Genomic DNA, 24,914 nt, shown 5'->3' with positions numbered 1-24,914 from the left:
GTCCTGACAAGTGAGCACATTTTCAATAGCTCATTGTTATGGAGGTATCTAAATAAATGTCATTAGAAAACAGCTTTAACAAATTAATATTCAGCTACTTTGCTGTTATTCAGGCTCCACCTTTTTGACTTGATTGTAAGTGAACCGTAGTTGGCTAGCTAGCAAGCCAGCCAGTATGGCAATGGAACACTTAGAATGAACGATTAGGTCGCGTCCATAGATACAGAACAAAAAGACTGAATGACTGGGTCGTGTCTCTGGCAATCGAACCGATAGAACGAACGACCAACCGGCTTGGGTAGCAACCCTAGATTTGTGTCGGGACTATATCTTTTGGAAGGATGAAATAGTATGAATAAATTGATAAAAATTATGTTTTTAATTAAAATATATGAATCATTATTTGAATATGTTGGTAACCCGTTGTATAAAAGTGATAATGCCGTCAAAGCCGGTGTTTGGAGGATATATTGGCACGGTTTACCAGCACGAGACTCGTGCCAATATATCCACCAAACACCGGCTTCTCGGGCATTAGCACTTAATTATGTGTGAGTTTGGCTTGTTGATTTGAGTTTTACTGATGTACTATACTATGCTTTTTAATATACTAATGTACTTTTTAATTTCACAGCTGAACCAAACATTACTCTGGAGGTCAGCGCCCATGAGCTGTTGTCCTGCAGAGCTGGAACTACCATTAAAATTCCAGCTCTCATCACCGGCCGTCCCACTCCTAAAGTTACATGGGAGTTCAAGGATGGAACAGCAGAGACCGAGAAGAAGAATGAGATCCATATCCTTCCAATCGATTCAAAGGTAATGAATCTATATAAATATCTATATAATCTATATAATAATCTATATAAATCCAAGCTTTGTTCTTTTTTAAAGGGATAGTTATTTTCTACTTTTGTTTTGTTTGATCCAAACCATTTTTTATGTTTTCAAGTCTCATGTAATAATCGTTGTGTATTTTGTAAATGTCTCTACTCAGATCGTGTCAACTGATACAACATCAGTCGTCACCATCCCTGAGAGCCACCTCAAACATGCTGGACGTTACATCATCACAGCGGAAAACGCAGCTGGACACAAGAACATGAAAGTCAGAGTCAATGTCCTTGGTAAGTAAAAACAAAATAACACAGGTGGATAAACAAATGGGCCAAGTCTTTTACAAGATTCCTAACCATTGGCAAAACCTTATTTTCAGATCTGCCTGGCCCACCCAAAGACCTCAAGGTCACAGACATCACAAGAGGCACATGTAGACTTACATGGAAGGCTCCAGATAGTGACGGTGGTGAGAGGATCAAGAGTTACTTCATTGAGAAGAAGACTGTGGAAGGAAAAGCTTGGACCAAGTGCAACCCAGCCTGTGCCGCCCAGTCCTTTATTGTGCCCGACCTCATTGAGGGACAGGATTACCTGTTCCGTATCCGGGCGGAGAACCGCTTTGGATTTGGACCACTAGTTGAGACCATTGAACGTTCAAAGGCTAGAGATCCTATCCGTAAGTGAACAACATTCACTTCATCCACAGAACCAACCTGTTCTATAGAACACACACCTGTTATATTGTACCAGCAGTTTCTAATCATTCCTTGTATCCTTTTTGTTCAGATCCTCCTGATGCTCCCACAAGAGTAAAGATTCAAGAAGTGACTAAGGGCACAGCCACCCTGACTTGGAAGCCACCCAGGAATGACGGTGGAGCTCCAGTGACACACTACACTGTTGAACGTCTGTGCTGGGACAGTAGTGGATCTCAGAAGCAGTCCTGGAGACAGTGCAACAGACGTGATATTGAGGACCTCACCTTCAAGGTTGAGGACCTGACTGAAGGAGAAGAGTATGAGTTCCGTGTCAAGGCTGTGAACGAAGCCGGCCCCAGCAGACCATCATCTACCGTTGGACCAGTCGTCATCCAAGACCAGACACGTAAGTTGATATAAAGATGTATAGATGGTTGCTTCATTTAAACAAATGCATTGTTCTATGGTGTTATGTGTCAGGTGATTAAAAGTGTTAGGCAGGGGCGTTATGCACCCCAAAAATCTGTGGCAGCACAAAGTGCATGAGGATGGCTGGGGGGTGGTTCAGAGGAGGGCTAGGCCCATGCTGTAAATTGGAGAATTTAGCATTTTTCAAACACCTGAAACAGAATTTTTCTGCAATCTAGAGCCATAATAATTATGGTTAATTCTATGTGAAAAATATATAAGTATTCTTCTGCATATCTAAGCATACCTCTTGACCTGTCTATATCCTCCTGACTGGGGGTTACTTTCTTAAACTAAATATGCTTCTCTGCATATCTGCTGAAATCTGGGTAAAATTGAAAGGAATGAGTCTTATTCAGTACATTTAGTTATTGCTTGCATTTCTAAAATCTACCAACCTTGCCAGCAGGCATGCCAGCTAAGATAGTTAGACAAGCTATCTACTCTAACTTGATCGATTACCTGAAATCGCTTCTTGGTAGCTAGTTACGAGTTTGGGATCTATGGACATGACGCCTCTGGAGTTAGGTGTTAAAAGGTGTTTAGTGTCTAAAAGAAAATAAGTGATTTTCTAAAATGGTTGCCATTGTTTGTCTCTCAGGTGCTCCTGCTATTGACCTGGAGGAGTTCATGGAGGTTGAACAAGGAGCTGATATCAGCATCAAGGCAAAGATCAGGGGCTGTCCATTCCCCACTCTCACCTGGCTCAAGGCTCCAGCCCACAAGGGTGACGACAAGGTTGAGGTTGCATATGACGAGCACATCAACAAGATTGTGTCTGATGATAGCTGTGTACTGCTGATCCAGCAGGGAAAGCGCTCAGATACAGGCCTCTACACTATCACAGCCAGTAACAACCTAGGAAAGGCCTCTAAGGAGATGAGACTCAACGTCTTGGGTAAACTTCTTCTTTATATTTTAGTAATTTAGCAGATGCTCTTATCCAGGCTGACTTACATATCAACGTTGAAATTCAACATGCTTTATTATCATATTTTCACAGCCAAGAAAATCAACAAATTACATTATTAAAAGTTTTCTTTTCACTTAACAAATGGTATCACTTCCTTTCTTCAGGACGTCCTGGACCACCATCCGGTCCTGTGAAGTTTGAGGAGGTCGACGCTGAGAAGATCACCCTGTCATGGCTGCCACCTAAGGATGACGGTGGCTCCAAAGTGACCAACTACGTCATTGAGAGGCGTGTAGCCAACAGGAAGACATGGATCCCTGTGACCAACGAACCCAAGGAGCGTATCTGGACGGTGGAGGGCCTGATGGAAGGGCATGAGTATGTGTTCCGAATTTGTGCTCAGAACAAATATGGAGTTGGAGAGCCTCTGGACAGTGAACCTGAAGAAGCAAGGAAACTCTATGGTAAGTGTAGAGAGCAAAATATCATGTTTTCATAAAAGGATTTGCATCAATCAATCAGATGTATGTAGAAAGCACTTTTTTTCATTCATAGTTGTCACAAAGTGCTTTACAGTGACAATTCACATCATAATACACAAGTCTGATGAAAAACCTGAGAATGTTGAAGTCAAGTTTAACAGAATTCATGTTTGTTTGTTTTTTATAAAGCTGTTCCCGGCCAATGCGAAAAGCCAACCATTTCAGCCGTTGACCATGATTCCATGATGGTCAACTGGGAAGAACCAGAAGACGATGGAGGTAGTCCAGTGACTGGCTATTGGCTGGAGCGTAAGGAAACCACCTCTAAGCGCTGGAACAGGGTGACGCGCGACCCCATCCGGGCCATAGCTTTCGGGGTGTCCCATAATGTGACTGGACTCATTGAGGGGTCACAGTACCTCTTCCGGGTCACAGCTATCAACGCAGCAGGATGTGGACCTCCTAGCGCATGCACCGACCCCATCTTCGCCAGAGATCCTATCTGTAAGTATTGTATGATACTTGATTTTACTTCAGCCCTTGGCTGTTTAAAATAGCATAGGCCCTTGACGAATGTCCTCCATCTCATTCGGCTTAAGGCAAGTTTGAAAAGGTTGCACCAGTTGACAGTACAATACTTAAGTATGGCATTGGTTGAAGCTCAATGTTAAATATAAATCTCTTTACCATCATATCTTAGTGAATATGACACTAATGTCGATGAAAATTCGCAAATTCACTTAGAGGTACACAACACACTCCCTGCCGCTCGTCATGAGCCGTCCGGCTGAAAACCACAAACCGAAATTATAACAGTATCGTTAGCAATTGAGTTTACATAGCATTTTCTGCAAGCACCTAGTTTAAATTTTAAACGTCAGATTAAAACAAAACTATAGCATCCATAAAGTGACTTAAAAGTGACTATAGCATCCATTGGATTGACTAAGTTTGTGGGTGCAACAGTTTTTATTAAATTTGTAATTTATCGCTCTCACGTGCCCATTTCTGTCCATTAAGAACCAATGATATGCTACCTTTTTGTAGCATTTATGACAATGCTAACATTTTTTCAGCCGAACCTGAGTTCTAGCACCGGGTCAAACAACTCAGTTGCTTGGCAACAACAAAGCTGCTGCCATATAATTAGGAATTAGAATAACTGTTTGAGAAGGTTTGAAGCCTAATCAACCTACATACACATTGTCTGAATCGCCCTTAAGCCCTTTATCGAGTGGCCACTTGCTGATGTGTTCGATAGTGATCAATCGAGTCTGCAAGTGTTTTGGCCAAAATGAGCATTGAGACGATGCACACTCGACATCCCAACTGCCACTTACCAATATTCCATATTAGAAAATCTATTTGTGCACATTCTCCTGGGAGTGGTCTTGTAGTAGCTAGCATGACTTGCTATGAAACATGGGCAGTGCACTCAGGGAGTAACAACAGAGTTGTAAAAAGAAAATGACAACACTCTACTTCGGCACAGAATATGTGCAAGTCTATCGATCGCCAGTGATTGCATCAGCTGATTTGGCTTGTTGTAGACTGCCTGCTGCTAGCTAGCCGTGGTTAGCTGCAATGTCGTTTCATATGAAGTGGCTGGCTCAGGTTAAGCTAGCTAGATAACTTGTCCATTAGCTAGGTAGCTTTCATGTACATTATGAAACGTCAGAAATACCACCCCTTCAAGCAATAAAGTCCTTTGCCAGATGTGCGACTAAGACCAGCTCTGCAAATAATTTCAGATGTTTTAAGATTTCTTGATTTATGTTGACTTATTCAGACTATTTTTGAAATGTACTTGATTGACTCGTGAACGCGCATATGAAGTGATCGAGTGTTCCCACTGGGCACACACTGGTTGAATCAAACTTGTTTCCACGTCGTTTCAATGAAATTACGTTGAACCAACGTAGAATAGCCATTAAATTGACACCTATGCTCCAGAGTGGCGCAGCGGTCTAAAGCACTGCATCTCAGTGCAAAGAGGTGTCACTGCAGTCCCTGGTTCAAATCCAGGCTGCATCATGTCCAGTTGTGCCTGGGAGTCCCATAGGGCGGTACACAATTGGCCCAGCGTCGTCCGGGGTAGGCTGTCATTGTAAATAAGAATTTGTTCTTAAATTACTTGCCTAGTTAAATAAAGTTAATATATGTATAAAAAAAAAATCTATGCCCAGTGGCTTTGAAGTGTTCGGTTTGAGATTCAGACATTATTTGAAGAACAATAGAACTGCTGTAGTAGTTCATGGGTGGAGTAGTCATTGTGGTGCTCATGTGAATTTCCTTTCTTTTTCAGCTTCAAACCAGACTTGTAGTTTTTTTGTTTTTAATAGCTTATTGCACAGATCTTTCAACCATATTTCAGTGTTTTAAACATGGTTTGAATTTTATTGTGTAGCCGTCCCTGGACCTCCAACACCAAAGGTCACAGACTGGACCAAGTCATCAGTGGATCTAGTCTGGATCCCACCTCTGAAGGATGGTGGATCTAAGATCACGGGATACATTGTTGAATACTCAGAGGATGGAACAGACAAATGGGTTAAAGTAAGTATAATGATTGTTTTTGTAATTTGAATGTTTTTTTTCCCAATAAGGTAACCTGTATGTGCACAAGTTTTACATAACATATGCTTTTGTTTCAGGCTAAAGACAAGGAGCACAGAAGCACCAAGTTGGTCATTACTGGATTGAAGACTGGTGGATTCTACAAGTTTAGAGTGACAGCGTTGAATGCTGCAGGCCCCAGTGAACCCGGTGAAGTCCCAGACGCTATTAAGGTTGAAGACAGGACAAGTGAGTTAACTTCTTAAATTTCTCCTTCTTGAAATGATGATCTCTTGTTTTAGGAGAAATAGATTGATTAATAGATTAATCATTATCCTCTATTCATTCTTCATTGAAATGTACCAACCGACAAATCAATGTCCTAATTTTCTTGACTTTTCCTGCTTTTCTTTATTGACCTTTATTCACCTGTTTATATCCACATATGATATCATGGTTTTAAATTCTTCATCTGCTCCCTGAAATTGTGATCCAGTTGATCTGTTTGGGATAAATGGAATGATAACATTGTGTTTTTATGCCTATCACAGTTGCTCCTGAGGTTGACCTTGATGCCACAGTGAAGGAAAGGATGGTAGTCCATGCCGGTGGTGTGATCCGCATCCTGGCCTTTGTGTCTGGCCAGCCTGCTCCAAAGATCACATGGAGCCGTGATGACGGTGCTCTACCTCCAGAAAGTGCAGTTGAGACCACCTCCATCAGCTCATCGCTGGTCATCAAGCCCTGCACCAGAAGACACCAAGGAGTGTATACTCTGACTGCTGCTAACTCAGGAGGAGAAAAGAAGAGATCTATCATTGTTGATGTCCTGGGTAAGTGTGTAGAAACTACAGGAAAGAATCAATAAATAAGAACTCATACACATGCAGAACCAGGACGACACTTAAAGAAGTGTGTGTGATACTCAAGTTGAGATACTTTAATTAGATTGTAATGTGGAAAAACAAATCTCTTGTACACCACTTATTTTTATTTTTTCTCTGCTGTCCCTGTAGCAGCTCAATAACAACCATGCCTGTTACCACAAATAGAACAGAAGTCTCACAATCTTTCATGTTCTTCCTCAGATGTCCCTGGTCCAGTTGGCGTACCCTTCACCTCAGAGAACCTCACTAGCAACTCCTGCAAGCTGCACTGGTTTTGTCCTGAGGATGATGGTGGTTCTGCCATCACCAACTACATCATTGAGAAGCGCGAAGCGGAGAGGAAGGCCTGGACTGCCCTGTCCTACACAGTCACCAGACACACTGCTGTGGCCCACGGACTGCAGAACGGAAAAGCTTACTTCTTTAGAATCGCAGCTGAGAACTCCATTGGAGTTGGACCTTTCGTTAACACCGCATGCGAAATCATCATAAAGGATCCCATCAGTAAGTCTGGTCTACATACATAACTATATCTAGATTACTTTTTCTTGGCCTGGGGTGGTCAAGCGGTCTAACCCACTGCCTCTCAAGCACATGTACAGTACATTGTACCACTGCCCGTATGGGTTCTTTCAGCACTCTCTCCTAACTGCCCCACTCCTTTAAAAAAGTATAAATAAAAAAAAATGGCCTTTCTTATTATGACATTTAAAAAATGTTATGTGATGTGATGACTAATCTATTGTGTTGTGTTACCCAGCCGTTCCAGACCGCCCAGAGGACCTTGAAGTAACAGCAGTTCATAGAGACTATATCAGCTTAACATGGAAACCTCCTGTGTCTGACGGTGGGTCAGAGGTCACCAAGTACATCCTGGAGGCCCGTATGATCGGCAAGGACAAGTTCACACGTCTGACCAAGGAGAAACTGATGGAGAGGAGATACACCTACGACGGTCTGAGAGATGGGGACACCTATGAGTTCAGAGTTAGCGCTGTGAATGAAATTGGGCCCAGCAAGCCATCGTTCTGCACCAAACCAATCACCTGCAAAGATGAACTTGGTGAGATGGTCGCCATTTTCTACTTTACCAAATCACTTTGATTAAACTTGATTGTAGAATACCGAAAACAGAGGATGTTTTGAATTGAAATCTTATCTTGAAATATAGTAATGATATTGAATGTCCAATTTCAGAACCCCCAACCATTGAGCTTGACTTCCGTGACAAGATCATCATCCGTGTTGGGGAGAGCATGGCTCTCCAGGGTCGCTACACCGGAAAGCCCTCTCCATCTATCATGTGGTACAGAGATGACGAAGAGCTGAAGGCAGATCAGCACATTAAGTTCAAGAACTCACTGACCACCATGACTTTAGGCCTTATGAAAGCCAAACGCGAGCACAGCGGCAGATACTGCGTGCTGGTTGAAAACAGCACCGGCTCTCGAAAGGGCATTTGCAATGTGACCGTTGTAGGTAAGATGTTATTCAGTCAAGCTGAAAATCTCACATCAATGGCCTCTAATATTGTGTTTAATATATGTAAAAAAAAAAATTATAATACGTAGATGAACCAAAGTTAAAGTTTTGAACCAAATTGACCAAACCATTATCCTAAATTATGAACCAAAGTGACCAACACATTATGGTTTCCTATCCAGATCGCCCAACACCACCAGTGGGTCCAGTCATCTTTGATGAAGTTCACAGAGAGTTTATGGTGATCTCTTGGAAACCTCCTATTGATTCTGGTGGAGTGGACGTGTCCAACTACATCATTGACCAGAGAGACGTCAATAGTGACATCTGGAAGAATGTAACATCTGCTTCGACGAAGTTGACGTGCAAAATCCCCAAGTTGATTGAGGGAAGAGAGTACATCATGAGAATCTGTGCTGAGAACATGTACGGAATCAGTGACCCATTGGATTCAGAAGAGATGAGAGCCAAAGATCTTTTCAGTACGTAATCACTGCAATAGATTGAAATTATTTAGATTGTGTCTCAAATGGCTCCTTTTTCCCTATATAGTGCACTACTTTTGACCAGAGCCCTATGGGCCTTGGCTAAAAGTAATGCACTATATAGGGAATAGGGTGCCATTTGGGACAAAACCATTATTTACTTATTTTTTTGTCCACTTGAGTGCCATCGTTGCTGTTCCTAATGTGACTTGTTATCCTGTGTTTTACAGGAGTGCCTGAGGCACCAGAGATGCCCAACGTGAGGGAGGTGTATGCTGACAACTGCCTTGTGCTTTGGAGCAGACCTCGTGATGGCGGCAAGCCCATCACTAACTACATCTTGGAGAAGAAGGAGCCAGCTGCAAAGAGATGGTCTCGTGCCACCAGAGAACCCCTCTACCCAACTACTCAGTTCAGGGTGCTTGACCTTATTGAAGGCTGTCAATATCAATTCCGGGTTATGGCAGAGAATGAAATCGGCACTGGTGACCCTAGTCCCCCATCAAACACAATTCTTGCCAAAGATCCAATTGGTAAGTCTATTAACTATTTTAAAAAGACTGATAAGCTATGTGGTCTATTGTAAATGATTGATATGAAGTTAGGATTGGTAACTGATGCATTTTCTCTCTGTATAGTTCCTCCCAGCCCCCCTGTACTGCCAGAGGCAATCGACAAGACCAAGGATACCGTAAGCCTGAAATGGCAGCTACCTCGCCATGATGGCAAAGGCAAAATCTTTGGTTACCTTGTTGAGTACCAGAAGGTTGGTGCAGTAGAATGGTCAAAGGGCAATGAGACTCCTGAAGAGTGTCCAGAATGCAACTATGTTCTAAAGGGCCTGGAAGACGGAGCAGAGTACAACATCAGGGTCTTCACTGTGAATGCTGCTGGACCCTCTGAGCCTGCCCCTTGTAAGCAAACAGTGAAAGTACATGACAGACTGGGTAAGTAGTTCATTTTTATTTAGTATTAACTTTATATCAATGTGGAAATGATCATCAATAATTCTATGTACAACTTGTACAATAATATATTTTGTTGTATCCATATACAGAGAAACCAGAGTTGCTGCTTGATGCCAATATGTCCCGTGACCATCTTGCGATGGTAGGAACTAATATAACTCTCAGTTCAGTGATCAAGGGCATGCCACCTCCCACTGTAGTATGGCAGAAGAACGGAGAAGAGGTTCCCGCAGATCGTTGTACCATTGCTGCCACTGCCACTGGCAGCAAACTTGTTATGCTCAACTGTGTCCGCTCAGACAGCGGCAATTACACACTCACTATTGAAAATGCAGCTGGAAAGAAGTCTGCTACATGCACAGTGCTCACCTTAGGTATGTTACATTTAACTGAGAACAATTAATAAGAAGTTTGTTAATTTGAGAAAAATCCCAACAAATAGTTGCTCTAATTATGCATAGTTAACACAAAATGCAATGTACTGTATGCTGTTGATTTTCGGCTTGTTTGTTGGGACATATAATTTATTTAAACAAGTAAAAAAGGAACATGTTGTGTTGATTAATTGATTAATATTTGCATGTTTATCTAGATAAACCCGGACCTCCTCGGGATCTGAAAATCTCTGAGATCACCAGTGAGTCAGCTTACCTGACCTGGAAGGTTCCTGAGGATGATGGAGGGGCTGTCATCTCTCACTACGTTGTGGAAAAGAAAGACGTGGCGGCTGAGAAATGGGTGCCCGTCGCTGCATCAAACAAGAAGCCTAGTCTGATGGCTCTGTATCTTATGGAAGGCATTCAGTATCTGTTCCGTGTTGCTGCTGAGAACCAGTTTGGCAGAGGTTCCTACATCATGACTAAGACACCGATCAAGGCTGTTGATCCTCTTTGTGAGTACTGATGATAATAAGAATGGAATAGAATGTAATACCCTTACGGAAGTGTTTCAAAAACACTTGTTTTCACATGATTTCACATGAGAAATTTCACGTGAAATCATATGATTTTCCACATGTGAAATCATGTGTTTTTCTGTAAGGGATAAAATAGATTAGAATGTTATTGCCCATCGGAGGACGGTAGAAAAATATTTGCCATCCTCGGATGGATAATAAAATTATATTCTATACGTTTTTGAACACTTCGGTGACAATTTCCCAAATGTTACTATTATTACTATTCATCGTTTGATTTTCAAAATTGAAATGACTTTCAGATCCACCCGGTCCACCAAAGAATCTACATCACATTGACGTAGACAAGACTGAAGTCTGGCTCCAATGGGATTGGCCAGACCGCGACGGAGGAAGTGAGATCACTGGATTCATCGTTGAGCACCAGGAGGGAGAGGGAAAAGACTGGGTCACCTTCAAGACTGTCACCAATCCTCATAGCCATGTCACTGGACTGGAGGAGGGAAAGACATACAGGTTCCGTGTGAAGTCCCAGAATGCTGTTGGCGTGAGCCGTCCAGACACCAGTGTCCCTGTAACCTGCCAGGAGAAACTCTGTAAGACTTATTTGATCAATAATAATAATAATAATAGTAAATAAATGATTGGATTTGTAAAGTGCTTTTCTAGACACCCAAAGCGCTTACATATTAAGGGGGAAACTTAATCCTTCACCAATGATCAAATCTAAACTAAATGATGACAGTCCACATGCCTCAAAGTCTAACATTGATTCCTTATGTTTTCTTTTTCAGTGCCACCAACTATTTCAGTGGATGTGAAGCTTATTGAGGGTTTGATTGTCAAGGCTGGAAGCACTATCGTACTCCCAGCAGTCATGAAAGGAATTCCTACTCCCACAGCCAAGTGGGTGAGTGACGGAAAGGAACTGGCAACAACGGGCAATGTCAAGATTGACACTGAGGGCATGAACACATCCCTCACCATCACTGGATGTGTCAGAGGTGACACTGGAGAGTATCTCCTCACCGTGGCAAACCCTGCTGGAAGCAAGACTGTTGCTCTGCACGTCACTGTGCTCGATGTCCCAGGTGCCCCCATTGGCCCGATCAACATCCTTGAAGTTACCCCTGACCACATGGTCATCAACTGGAGACCACCTAAAGATGATGGTGGCACTCCTTTGACCTGTTATATTGTTGAAAAGAAGGATACCAAAAAGGCCTGGGAACCATGGTCAGTTGTGTGCTCAGGATGCACTGGTACAAAGGCAAAAATTTCTCGATTGGAGAAAGGTCGTGAATATATTCTGCGTGTCCGTGCAGAAAACAAGGTGGGCATTGGTGCTGGACTTGAGAGTCCTCCCACTATTGCCAAACATATGTTTGATCCACCTGGCCCTCCAGGCCAGCCAATTTGCTCTGATATCACAGAGAATGCTGTGACCATAGAATGGACTCTGCCCGAATTTGATGGTGGCAGTCCAGTCAGTGGCTATGTAGTAGAGCGCAGAGAAATGACAGGGAAATGGATCCGCGTCAACAAGACACCTGTATTGGATCTCCGATACAGAGCATCAGGTCTGTTCGAGAACAACAGCTATGAGTTCAGAATCTTTGCTGAGAACGTTGCTGGCATCAGCGAGCCCTCTCCTGTATCAGATCCAGTGAAGTGCACTCGTCCTATTACTAAGCCAGGACCCCCATTAAACCCTAAACTGAGGGACTGGAGCAAGTCATATGCTGACTTGGTGTGGACCAAGCCAACAAGAGATGGAGGCAGCCCCATCTTAGGTTATATAGTTGAATGTCAGAAATCAGCCAGCGCCAAATGGGAGAAAGTTCATAAGGATCTCATCCCGATGTGCGCATTTAGAGCAATGGGACTTACTGAGGGCATGGAATACAGGTTCCGCATTAGCGCTTCCAATATTATTGGAGATGGAAAACCTACAGAGCTCTCAGAAACAGTACTTGCCAAGGACATTCTGGTTCCCCCAGAGCTGACAGTTGATGTTGCTTGCCGTGACCTTCTAACAGTTAGGGTGGGACAGAGTATCAACCTTGTTACTAGAGTTAAAGGTAGACCAGATCCTGATATCACTTGGTCTAAGGATGCCAAGATTCTAGGCATAGACAGGCGTACTGAGATGAACAACAACTACCCTCTGGTTGAGCTGGTGATTTCAGATGCAGTAAGGCAAGATTACGGAAAGTATGCTATCCTTGCTAAAAACAGCAGTGGTCAAGCACAGGCTACCATTATTGTGAATGTGCTTGACACTCCAGGCGTTTGTCAGAATCTGAAGACCACTTACGTGACAAAAGAATCCTGCATGGTTTCCTGGGAGAACCCAGAGGATAATGGAGGAACTGAAATAACACAGTACATTATTGAGAGCCGTCAACCTAGTCAAAGGAATTGGACAGTGGTATCAAATGATTGCACCAAACGCCTTATGAAGGCACCACTCCATGAGGGTTGTGAATACTTCTTCCGTGTGAGTGCAGAGAACAAAATTGGTGCTGGACCTTCAACAGAGACCAAAACAGCCATCCTTGCTGTTGATCCCATTGAGAAGCCTGGTGACCCTATTGACTTCATTATCTCTGAGATCGGCAAGACATTCGTCTTCCTGAAATGGAAGAGGCCAGACTATGATGGTGGCAGCCGTAACCTGGGTTACCATGTTGAAAAGAAACCTAAAGTGGCAGAGGAATGGGAGAGACTGCACAAGGGTGCGATTAAGGAAACTTACTTCATGGCTGACAAGTGCATTGAAAATGAAATTTACCAGTTCAGGGTACAGACAAAGAATGAAGGAGGTGAGAGCAACTGGGTGACAACTGCTGAGGTTGAGGTTAAAGAACAGTTAGTGGTGCCAGAGATCAAGATGAAGTTGCAATGGACTCTAGTGGTTAACGCCGGTGACGCCATTCCGATTGAAGCTGATGTCAAGGGGAAACCAGCTCCGGAAGTAAAGTGGACAAAGGAGAACGACACAGGAGACATCACCAAGAGCCCAAGGCTCCAAATAGAAGCCGGTGTAGAATTCTCTAAATTCCTTTTGACAAACTCAAGGCGTGGAGATACTGGAAAATATAACATCACTGCTACCAATAGTGCTGGAACAGCCACTGGATCGGCGAATGTGTGTGTGCTTGATAGACCTGGTCCTATCAGCAACCTAGTTGTAAATGGTGTTACAGTGGATAGGTGCATGTTGACATGGGATATGCCAGAAGATGATGGTGGATGTGAAATTTATAACTACATCATAGAAAAGTGTGAGAAGAAGAGAATGGTGTGGTCCATACATTCTTCTGCTGTGATTACCAACTCTGCTAAAGTAACCCGCCTTGTAGAAGGAAATGAATATATATTCAGGGTGCGTGCAGAAAACAAGATGGGGGCAGGTCCTGCAGTGGAGAGCGCACCTATTGTGGCAAGGACCGAATTCAGTAAACCTGGCATTCCAGAAGCACCAGAAGTTATCAAGATCTCCAAGGAGGAGATGACCGTTACATGGAACCCTCCTGAGAATAACGGTGGAAAGAATATATCTGGTTACATTCTGGAGAAAAAGGAAGAATTCGGAGTACGATGGTCTCCTTGCACAAAGCATTCCATTGATTCGACCCAACTGACTGTCACTGGTTTGCTGCGTGATCATGAATATCAGTTCCGCGTCAGGGCTGAGAATGAAATAGGACTTGGTGAACCAAGCAAACCCTCAAGATCACTCGCCGCCAGGGATTCTCTTGGTATGTATAGTACAGCAGATCTAAATATTCTAAAATCATACATTCACAATGCTTTAGCCTTTGCATATCCAAAGTATCTGTGTTAATATGCAGTTTGTTTATTTTGTTTTGACTTTTTCAGATGTCCCAGCCCCTCCAACGAATCTGAAGGTTGGTGACAGTACAAGGACCTCTGTAACACTGAAGTGGACAAAGCCTGTTTCTGATGGTGGAGCTCCTATCATTGGTTATGTGGTGGAAATGAGGATCAAGGGAAACAAGGATGCGGCATGGAAGAGGTGTAATGTCGCAGCCCAGCTAATTGTATGTGAATTCACTGTCTCCAGTCTGGATGATCATGAATGGTATGAATTCCGCGTTTCTGCTCAAAATCAATGCGGTATGAGCTTAACGGCGGATCTTACGATGCCTGTGCAACCCAAGGATATCCTTGGTGAGTCCTAAAATACATTTACATTTTACATTCACATTTTTGTAATTTAACAGAAGGGCTTATCCCGAGCGACTTAGTCAGTGAATAGTAAATAGTACTACAGTTTGTTTAATGTGGCATATTTCAGTTGAATTACATTGTGTGAAAGATCATTAGTGTATCATCACACTAATACATCTTCTACACCTTCTTCGACCAACAGAGGCACCTGAAATTGACATGGATGCTAGTCTGAAGGAGGGTCTGACAGTCAGGGCCGGATGTCCCATCCGACTGGTGGCAACCATCAAGGGAAGACCAGCTCCCAAAGTCTCCTGGAGAAGAATGGGTATTGATAACGTTGTCAGGAAGGGCCATGTGGACATCATTGACACAATGACCTTCCTGGTTATCCCTGAAAGTACACGGGATGATTCAGGCAAATACTCCCTGACCCTGTCCAGCCCAGCTGGGGAGAAGGCAGTGTTTGTCAATGTCAAAGTACTGGGTAAGTAGTGTGTTTTCACTCATCTCAGAACTACTGCATTGCTCTATTGCTGCTTGCAGTTTGAATATCTGGCCATAATCTTATAATATGTTGTACTACATAAACATGTCAATGTGATTATATGTTTTCCCCCTCAACAGATACCCCAGGGCCTGTAGTGGGTCTGGATGCCACAGATATTAAACAGACTTCCGCCAAACTGGCTTGGTCACCCCCTGAGAACGATGGTGGCAGTGCAGTCACTCATTACATTATTGAGAAGCGTGAAATCGACCGCAAGACCTGGGGACCAGTCGCAAATAATATTGAACAGACTGAAACCAACGTCAAGAAACTTGTTTCAGGCACAGAGTATTTCTTTAGAGTCACGGCTGTGAATGAATATGGTCCTGGAGTTGCGAAGGTCTCGCCAAAGTCCTACATGGCATCTGATCCTGTCAGTAAGTACCCTTTTGTTTGACCATTTCATTAACAATCTAAGGACCATTCATTAGATGCACTAGAAGTCTAGCCTTCAATTATTTAAGTCTGAATTTTGACAACATATTGCTGGTTATCTTCTCCTCAGGCAAACCTGAACCATGCCCGAAGATTGATGTATTGGAAATTACAAAGAACAGTGCACTTCTGGGATGGCTGAAACCATTGGGTGATGGAGGAGCTAAGATAGATGGTTATATAGTTGAATACATGGGGCTCATCCCACCCAAACCAGAACCAGCACCAGCAGAACCAGTAGAAGGAGAGGAAGCTGCTGCTCCTCCTCCGGAACCTGCACCTGTGGTTGTGGAAGAACCAGCGGAAGAGAAGCCAGAACCACAATGGATGGCATACACAACTGTTAAAAATTTAACCCTTTCAGTTAGTGGACTCAAGGAGGGTATGAAGTACAGATTCCGGGTCGCCGCAAGAAATATCATGGGTCGCAGTTCGTACACTGAAACTAGGGACGCTTATGAGATCAAGGAACAGATGCGTAAGTTTTCTTTTTTTTGCAACCAATGTTATTCACAACATATCCACACATAATAGAATTGTGATTTTTGTGTGTGATGAGGGATTATTTTTCATAAAATCTGTAAGTTAACAAAAAAAACATTTTTATTTGGTTTTCAGTGGAACCCAAGATCATGATGGCCGAGGCTGTGTCTGCCAAAGCAGGAGCTAAACTCAGAGTGGAAGCTCTTGTGTCTGGAAAGCCAGCACCAACCTGCACATGGATGCGAGGAGATGACAATGTTGTTTCCTCTAGTCGTCTTGCTGTGCACAAATCTGCAAACATGTGTGTGCTCATCATCAAAGACGTGTCCAGAACCGACAGTGGACTATACAGTTTGGTGGCTGAGAACAGCTGTGCTAAAGTAGATCAGCATATTAAAATCATCATCAGAGGTTTGTATCTTAATTGCATAAAATAATTAGTTGGTTCTATTTTCAAACTATTCGGATGACAATTGTGTTAGATGTGAATGCTGATAATGACTGTATGTTAATGTTTCAGATATCCCCGGAGCGCCTGAGCCTCCATTTGAGATCAGTGATATTGACGCTGATGCCTGCACACTCTCTTGGAAAGCACCAATTGAAGATGGCGGAAGCCAGATTACAAACTACGTAGTGGAGAAGTGTGACGTGATCAGAGGCGACTGGGTAAACGCTGTATCGTCCTGTGGCAAGACTGGCTGCAGACTGGGAAAGCTCATCCCTGGAAAGGAATACATCTTCCGTGTCCGTTCTGAGAATCGCTATGGAATCTCAGACCCCCTTACATCAGACAGGATGATTGCCAAATTCCCCTTCGGTTGGTTTCACACCAAAAATCTACTAAAACTCTGTTGTATTGTTGTATCATCCACTTAATCTAAAACTTGTTTTTATTTTATGTATTTTTATCAATAGATGTGCCCAGTGAGCCTTTAAATTGCCACATCACCAAGATCAACAAGGACTGTATGTTTGTAGCCTGGGACAGACCTGAGAGCGATGGTGGCAGCCCTATTACTGGCTTCTACATTGAACGCAAAGAGAGGAACAGCCTCCTTTGGGTCAAGGCTAACGACTCAGTTGTCAGATCAACGGAATATCCCTGTGCAGGCCTTATTGAGGGCTTGGAATACAACTTCAGAGTATCTGCCATCAATCGTGCTGGACAGAGTAAGCCAAGCAAGAAGTCTGACTTCGTCACAGCAAGGACACCAGTTGGTATGTGTATTTTTTATTCCTATTTTCCTATTATGATACATAAATCGTACGACTTCTTCCTCAAACATTGCGTACTTGATTTATTCCTTCACAGACACACCAGGCAAACCAGAGGTTCTTGATGTTACCAAGAATGGAGTCACCTTGGTCTGGACTAGACCAAAGAATGACGGTGGAAGCAAGATCATTGGATATTATGTTGAGGCCCTGAGGCTCCCTGGAGACAAATGGGTCCGTTGCAACACCAGCAGTCAGAATGTACCCAGAGAAGAGTACACTGCAACTGGACTGGAGGAAGACATGGAGTACCAGTTCAGAGTCATTGCAAAGACCGCTGTCAACATGAGCCGGGCATCAGACATCACAGACCCAGTTCTGGTCTCTGCAGAGAAGGGTAGGAATATTGCATTGACATTTGTTTCCTCTAAATTAAGCAAATATATGTATATACCATGGATTTGATTGGATTTTAGTACATTTCTGACCATGTCAAAATGATCATTTCAGTGCCACCAAGAGTAGAAATTGGAATCCCAATGAAGAGACTTAAGCCAGTGAAGGCTGGAGCAAATGTACTTCTTGAGGCAGAGGTGTTTGGAAAACCGATGCCCAAGGTTACATGGAAGAGAGGAGAGGAAGTATTGAGAGCTTCTGAGACGTTGAAGATGTCCCAGTTGAGACATCTCTTCAGCATAGAGCTTCTTGGAGTAACAAAGGAACATACAGGAGAGTATACTATTTTGGCAGAAAATGCAAGTGGATCTAAAACTGGAGAAATTAAGTTAACGGTTTTCGGTAAGTATAAAGACAGACAAAGATATATTTCAAGATATTTGTTTTTTTCAACTAGAAACATATTACATTTATTATAATCAAGAAACATAAACATATTCTTCTTCTTAGATGTCCCCGGTCCACCAGTCTCTGTCAAGTTTGGTGACGTGTTTGCCAATAGTGTCCAGATTAGTTGGGAGGCGCCTCTTGCTGATGGAGGCTCGGACATCACAAACTACATTGTTGACAAACGTGAGACCAGTAGAGCTGAATGGGCTCAGGTCACAGCCCATATTCAGGGTGATGTATTTGAACTCACCACAAAGAAACTGATTGAGGGACGAGAGTACCAGTTCCGCGTTCGCGCAGAGAATAGATTTGGGGTTGGAGAAGCCATCTTGACTGATCCTGTCTATGCCAGGAATCCATTCAGTAAGATTTCTATTTACTTTCTTCATATACTTTAATGCAGTAGTTTTAATACAGTAAATACTTTAACAGACGCGTTTATCACACAGCACAATGCCTCTAGAACTGTGTTGGTTTAATACTGGAATCATTATTTTTAGCTGTCCCTGGGGCATGTGAGGCACCAATCATCACAAACATCACCAAAGAGCACATGACCGTTAGCTGGAAGGAACCAGCCGATGATGGCAAGTCAACCATCTTAGGATACATGGTGGAGAAGAAGGGAACCAAGGAAGTCAACTGGACTAAACTGAACAGGAAAGCCTTGATAGAGAGAACCCTGGAAGTTGCTGGTCTGTCAGAGGGAGCAGAGTATGAGTTCAGAGTAATTGCCCTGAACAACGCTGGCCTTGGCAAACCCAGTGAGCCATCCACTGTGGCTTCAGCCCACGATCCTATCAGTAAGTATCCAAACTTATTAAAACAATTTACCCAACATCATTCTGGATGACAATCATTCTGGATGATTGTCATCCAGAATGAAAATTTTAATATTTACTTTTAATATTAAAATGTATACTTGATATTTATTTAATATACTTTTAATATATTCACTGAGTGTACAAAAGGTTAAGAACTCTTTCCATGACATAGACTGTCCAGATGAATCCAGGTGAAAGCTATGATCCTTTATTGATGTCACTTGTTAAATCCACTTCAATCATTGTAGATGAATGGGAGGAAACAGGTTAAATAAAGATTTTTAAGCCTTGAGATAATGAAGACATGGATTATGTATGTGTGCCATTCAGAGGGTTAATGGGCAAGACAAAAATGTAAGTGTCTTTGAACGGGGTATGGTAGTAGGTGCCAGGCGCACCGGTTTGTGTTAAGAACTGTAACATTGCTGGGTTTTTCATGCTCAACAGTTTCCTGTGTGTATTAAGAATGGTCCACCACCCAAAGGGCATCCAGCCAACTTGACACAGCTGTGGGAAGCATTGGAGTCATGGGCCAGCATCCCTGTGGAACTCTTTCGACACCTTGTAGAGTCCATGCCCTGATGAATTAAGGCTGTTCTGAGGGCAAAAAGGGGTGCAACTCAATATTAGGAAGGCTTCTTAGTTTTGTACACCCAGTGCATATACATTTAATAAATTTTTAAACTTACTTTTAATGGTCCTTTGTAGCTCAATTGGTAGAGCGTGGCGCTTTTAACGCCAGAGTAGTGGGTTCAATTCCCGCGACCACCCATATGTAAAATGTGTGCACACATGACTGTAAGTCGCTTTAGATAAAACCTTCTGTTAAATGGCTTATATAATATGTACCTTCTGTAGATTTTATATTATGTTCAAATATATATTTATAATGACCTTTACTATAACATAAATGTGCTCCTCAATAGATCCTCCTGGACCACCTGTGAACCCGATGGTCACTGACGTCAGCCGCAGCACGATTAGCCTGACCTGGACTAAACCAGCCAATAACGGAGGCAGTGACATCCTGGGATACCTTGTTGAATGCAAGAGAACAGACGCAACAGACTGGATCAGATGCAACGTGCCCAAGAACCTCCAAGACACATTCTACCTTGTTCAGAACCTCATTGATAAATCTGAATATCAACTGCGTGTGTCTGCCGTGAACAAAGTGGGCTTCAGTGAAACATGCGAAGTGCCAGGCAAACATGTAGCAAAGGACATTTTGGGTATGCTAACATTTGAATACTAACCCGATTGAATGAGTATACTGTGGGCTAACTTTAGGATCATATGTAAGAATAATAATAATAATAATAATAATAATAATAATAATTGATTGGATTTATACATAGCTTTTCTAGTGCGCAAAATGCTTTACAAAGTAAGGGAAACTCACCTCTAACACCATGTAGATTTATTAACTTTGTTTTTCAAGTATTAAAGTTTATAATGAGCTTACAATTAAGTCTATGTACACACCCAACATTGTGCAGATTGAAACAAGTTTTCTTGCTTTGATTTCAGTTGCTCCTGAGGCAGAACTCAGTGCTGACCTGAAGGAGGTTCTGGAGCTCCGTGCTGGGTCCCAAATGAGACTTTTCGCCACAATAAAGGGTCGTCCCACTCCCAAGGTGATCTGGGCAAAAATGAACAGCAACATCAAGGAAAGACAAGGCATCGTCATCAAGAGCACCGACACTGACACTGTGGTGTTAGTCCAGAGCTGCAACAGATATGATGCGGGCAAATATATCCTGAGTCTTGAAAGTCGCAGCGGAATGAAGATGTATACAATTGTTGTCAAGGTTTACGGTAAGCATAAATTATTGTATTTAAGACTCGATTCATGAGATCTTAAATAAATATGGCTTAATCTGTAATACTTAATGTATTTATCTATCTGACATACAGATACCCCTGGGCCACCAGTCAATCTCATGGTAAAGGGGACAACAAAAGACAGTGCAAAGATCCTTTGGGATACTCCTCTTATTGATGGTGGAAGCGAAGTGACCAGTTACATTATTGAAAAGCGTGATGCAGAGAGAAAGGCTTGGTCTCTAGTTAAGGATAACTATGCCAAAAACACTCTCAAGATCCCTGATTTGGAGGCTGGTAGATCTTACTGTTTTAGAGTCAAGGCTGTGAATGAATATGGAGTTGGTGAGGCATGTGAAACCGCAGATTCAGTTAGAGCGTCTGGTGAGTGATCATGTATTATATCTAATATAATCTACATTGTTTTGTGTGGAGAGAATGTTCTTCTAATCTCATTTGATATTACAGAGGAACCTGGGCCGGTCATGGACTTCAAGCCCTTGTTGATCACAAAGCAAGGATGCACCCTTGGATGGAAGAAACCTCTCAGTGATGGCGGTAGCCGCATCATTGTGTATGTGCTTGAGGTTATGAATGGAGATGATAACTGGAAGGAGCTAATGAGTTCCAAGAACATGCAGTACAGTGCCAAGGATCTGGTGGAAGGAAAAGAATATAAGTACAGAGTCAAAGCAGTAAATGACTCTGGTGACAGTCCGTACAAGGAGCTGGATGTGGTGGCTAAAGACCAAATCAGTAAGTCTTTAACTGCATCCCAAATGGCACCCCTTTCCCTATATAGTGCGCTACTTTTGACCAGAACCCATAAGGAATTCCTCCTCATGAACTGTCTGTGATTTATCTCACTACCATTGTTTTTCACCAGCAGATATTAACCTTATTCTTGTCCTCTGTTTTTCCTAGTTCATCCTGGAGTTGACTTGCGGGGCATTCCCAATCTGTGTTACATTGCAAAGGAGGGAAGTATAGTCCGCATCAAGCTCCCACTCTATGGCAAACCTACTCCTAAATGCTCCTGGAAGAAGGGCGAGGATGAGGATTTGACCGATACTGGAAGAGTGTGTGCAGAATCCACAGCAGTCAACACTACCCTCCTGATCCGTGACTGCCAGAGGAGCGATGCCTCTAAGTACACAGTCACACTGAAAAACATTGCTGGAGTAAAGGAATCCACCATCTTCATTAGGGTGGTTGGTAAACCAGGAATGCCTGTCGCACCAATGAAGTTTAAGGATGTCACTGCAGATGGTTGCACCCTGAGATGGACTGCACCTAAGGATGATGGTGGATCAGAGATAACCAACTATACTCTTGAGAAGAGGGATTCCGTAACCAACATGTGGGTTAGCATTGCTACCGATATTGAAGCAGTTTCCAATACTACCACCTTCAGAGTGACAGGTCTTCATGAGGAAACGGAATACATCTTCAGAGTCTGTGCACAGAACAAGCATGGTGCTAGTGAAGGACTCAAATCCGAGCCTATTGTTGCCAAGCATCCATTCAGTAAGTTAAGTTTTCTTCTAAATTCTATAGATCATTTTTTTGTCATCAGATGTAATTTGGATATTCTTGACTGATTGTAATGTTATCGCTCCTTTCCAGATGTACCTGAGGCACCATCTGCACCTGTGATCATGAGTATGCGTCATGATTCATCATTCTTGGCCTGGTCTGACCCAAGGAAGACCGGAGGCTCTCCAATTACTGGTAGAGTACAAGTGTATTTTTTAGCATACAGTAGCAACTCTATGTTTTCTGACTTGATGCTTGTGGGAGTTGTCAAGTGAATGATTTTGTGTATATTTGTCTAAATTCTGTCAGTGTATTCGGTTAATTGAAAGGGGACGCCAGCACAACATCACCAGGTCAAATTCTTGGTACATGTACTTGGCGAATAAAAATTATTCTGATAACAATCATAACAATCTATGAACCCTTGTGATTTCAGGCTACCATGTTGAGTTCAAGGAGAGGAACAGCATGCTGTGGAAGAGGTCAGGGGGAGACATTAAGATGAAAGAACACAAGGTCACCGGCTTAACTGAAGGACTGGAATATGAATTCAGAGTCATGGCCACGAATCTGGCCGGTGTTGGCAGAGCAAGTCCACCAACTGAGGCGCATGTTGCTTTGGATCCAATTGGTAAGTGGAATATTTTTTCAAGGTTCATTGTTCATTCAGGTGTCCCATGGCATCCATAGGCCAGATTGGATTGTGTCTAGTTTGTCCACTTGGCAATTTGTTTTTGTAATATTTTCACTGGAATAATCATGAGACCAGAAAACGGTGAACAATGACATAAATGTGGGAGGTTTTGTCCTACAATCACATTGAGCATCCTTCTTGTTTGTATATCAGATGCCCCTGGAAAACCTGATGTGATCAGCATCACAAGAAGTACTGTAACACTTCAGTGGACTGAGCCCAAGTACGATGGTGGACACAGACTGACAGGCTACATTGTGGAAAAACGTGATTTGCCTTCCAAGATCTGGCAAAAGGCTAACAATGTGAATGTTGTGGACACAGCATACACTGTGAAAGAGCTGCAGGAGGGATGCAAGTTTGAGTTCAGAATCAGGGCAAAGAATGCCGCTGGAGCATTGAGCCCTCCCTCTGAACAAACAGATACACTTGTGTGCAAGGATGAATACGGTAAGATGTATATTTATATTGATGATTGTATTATTAATCATGAAATGAAGTAACAGAATGTGGTGTGTTTACTACCATGAAGGTAATTACTATATTGATTTATTCAACAGAGGCACCAACCATCACTATTGATTCCACTGTAAAGGAGGGACTCACAGTCAGAGCGGGTGACCACATCGTCATAACTGCAACAAGTATTGTAGGCAAACCCCCACCAACATCAGTGTGGTCTAAGGGTGGAAAATACTTCAAGCCTTCAGATATCTGCCAGATTGAGTCCACTGCAACATCCTCGACATTGACGGTCAAATACGCTGGGAGATCGGATTCTGGAGAATACACAATTACAGCCAGCAATCCATTTGGTGTCACAGAAGAAGTTGTGAAAGTGAAGGTTTTGGACGTTCCCGCAGCTCCGGGTCCTATTGAGGTCAGTGGAGTTTCGTCTGAGAAGGTCACACTGACATGGACACCACCAACTGAAGATGGTGGATGTCCAGTTAAATATTACACCCTGGAGAAGAGAGAAACAAGCCGCCTCCTTTGGACCATTCTTTCAGAAAAAGTACTTGACTGCCACTATATTGCCAAGAAGCTAATCCAGGGAAATGAATACATCTTCCGTGTGAAGGCAGTTAATCACTATGGTCCTGGAGAAGCAGCAGTGTCTGGGCCAGCTAAGATGGTGGACCAATTTGGTATGTAAAACTGACTTGTTTCATTTAGTTGGATTGAATAATGAAACATGGTTATGTATATTTTCACTAATGCATCCTAAATTCTGTGATATACTTTGTTTGCAGGTCCCCCTGGTCCTCCATCAAAACCAGAGATTGAAGAGATTGGAGGACACCATGTCAAAATCAACTGGAAAAGACCGATTGATGATGGTGGTACCGACATCACAGGCTACATGGTTGAAAAGAAAGAAAGAAAGGGCATGAGATGGGTTAGGGCAGCGAAGAAGTCCATTGCTGAACTCTCATATGAAGTAACGGGACTAACAGAGAAAGTTGAATATGAATTCAGGGTGGTTGCAGAGAACAAAGCAGGCTTCGGAGAGCCAAGTGAACCATCATTGTCTGTTACGACCAAAACTGTTAAATGTGAGTAAAATAAATCTGCATCTATCCATATACGTTGCTTTTATGTAGTCAAATTT

General features: G+C 42.8%; 1 protein-coding gene across 2 annotated transcripts in view; it reads left to right on the top strand.

The window, feature by feature from the left end:
* Window positions 1-24,914, top strand: part of ttn.1 (titin, tandem duplicate 1) — a 166,286-nt gene that overhangs the window by 89,616 nt on the left and 51,756 nt on the right. For both annotated transcript variants that reach the window (XM_029702492.1, XM_029702491.1), the window contains 41 exons: window positions 635-819; window positions 998-1,127; window positions 1,217-1,516; window positions 1,627-1,944; window positions 2,608-2,904; window positions 3,084-3,383; window positions 3,591-3,905; window positions 5,809-5,957; window positions 6,056-6,206; window positions 6,509-6,790; window positions 7,046-7,348; window positions 7,605-7,907; window positions 8,042-8,323; window positions 8,509-8,808; window positions 9,042-9,344; window positions 9,450-9,758; window positions 9,869-10,153; window positions 10,372-10,671; window positions 10,998-11,291; window positions 11,490-14,459; window positions 14,581-14,892; window positions 15,095-15,379; window positions 15,520-15,819; window positions 15,948-16,355; window positions 16,496-16,771; window positions 16,881-17,180; window positions 17,279-17,581; window positions 17,676-17,975; window positions 18,089-18,376; window positions 18,485-18,787; window positions 18,925-19,227; window positions 20,175-20,480; window positions 20,779-21,066; window positions 21,166-21,456; window positions 21,541-21,828; window positions 21,997-22,599; window positions 22,699-22,803; window positions 23,045-23,239; window positions 23,456-23,752; window positions 23,863-24,450; window positions 24,556-24,858. In XM_029702492.1, coding sequence (XP_029558352.1) covers window positions 635-819; window positions 998-1,127; window positions 1,217-1,516; window positions 1,627-1,944; window positions 2,608-2,904; window positions 3,084-3,383; window positions 3,591-3,905; window positions 5,809-5,957; window positions 6,056-6,206; window positions 6,509-6,790; window positions 7,046-7,348; window positions 7,605-7,907; window positions 8,042-8,323; window positions 8,509-8,808; window positions 9,042-9,344; window positions 9,450-9,758; window positions 9,869-10,153; window positions 10,372-10,671; window positions 10,998-11,291; window positions 11,490-14,459; window positions 14,581-14,892; window positions 15,095-15,379; window positions 15,520-15,819; window positions 15,948-16,355; window positions 16,496-16,771; window positions 16,881-17,180; window positions 17,279-17,581; window positions 17,676-17,975; window positions 18,089-18,376; window positions 18,485-18,787; window positions 18,925-19,227; window positions 20,175-20,480; window positions 20,779-21,066; window positions 21,166-21,456; window positions 21,541-21,828; window positions 21,997-22,599; window positions 22,699-22,803; window positions 23,045-23,239; window positions 23,456-23,752; window positions 23,863-24,450; window positions 24,556-24,858 — 14,718 coding nt within the window. The remainder of the gene's footprint in view (window positions 1-634; window positions 820-997; window positions 1,128-1,216; window positions 1,517-1,626; window positions 1,945-2,607; window positions 2,905-3,083; window positions 3,384-3,590; window positions 3,906-5,808; window positions 5,958-6,055; window positions 6,207-6,508; window positions 6,791-7,045; window positions 7,349-7,604; window positions 7,908-8,041; window positions 8,324-8,508; window positions 8,809-9,041; window positions 9,345-9,449; window positions 9,759-9,868; window positions 10,154-10,371; window positions 10,672-10,997; window positions 11,292-11,489; window positions 14,460-14,580; window positions 14,893-15,094; window positions 15,380-15,519; window positions 15,820-15,947; window positions 16,356-16,495; window positions 16,772-16,880; window positions 17,181-17,278; window positions 17,582-17,675; window positions 17,976-18,088; window positions 18,377-18,484; window positions 18,788-18,924; window positions 19,228-20,174; window positions 20,481-20,778; window positions 21,067-21,165; window positions 21,457-21,540; window positions 21,829-21,996; window positions 22,600-22,698; window positions 22,804-23,044; window positions 23,240-23,455; window positions 23,753-23,862; window positions 24,451-24,555; window positions 24,859-24,914) is intronic.

The sequence above is a fragment of the Salmo trutta genome, chromosome 20, assembly GCF_901001165.1.
Source record: "Salmo trutta chromosome 20, fSalTru1.1, whole genome shotgun sequence".
NCBI classification, from domain to species: domain Eukaryota; kingdom Metazoa; phylum Chordata; class Actinopteri; order Salmoniformes; family Salmonidae; genus Salmo; species Salmo trutta.
Note: the sequence above shows the minus strand (reverse complement) of the source record. Positions and strands in the feature narration are given on the sequence as shown.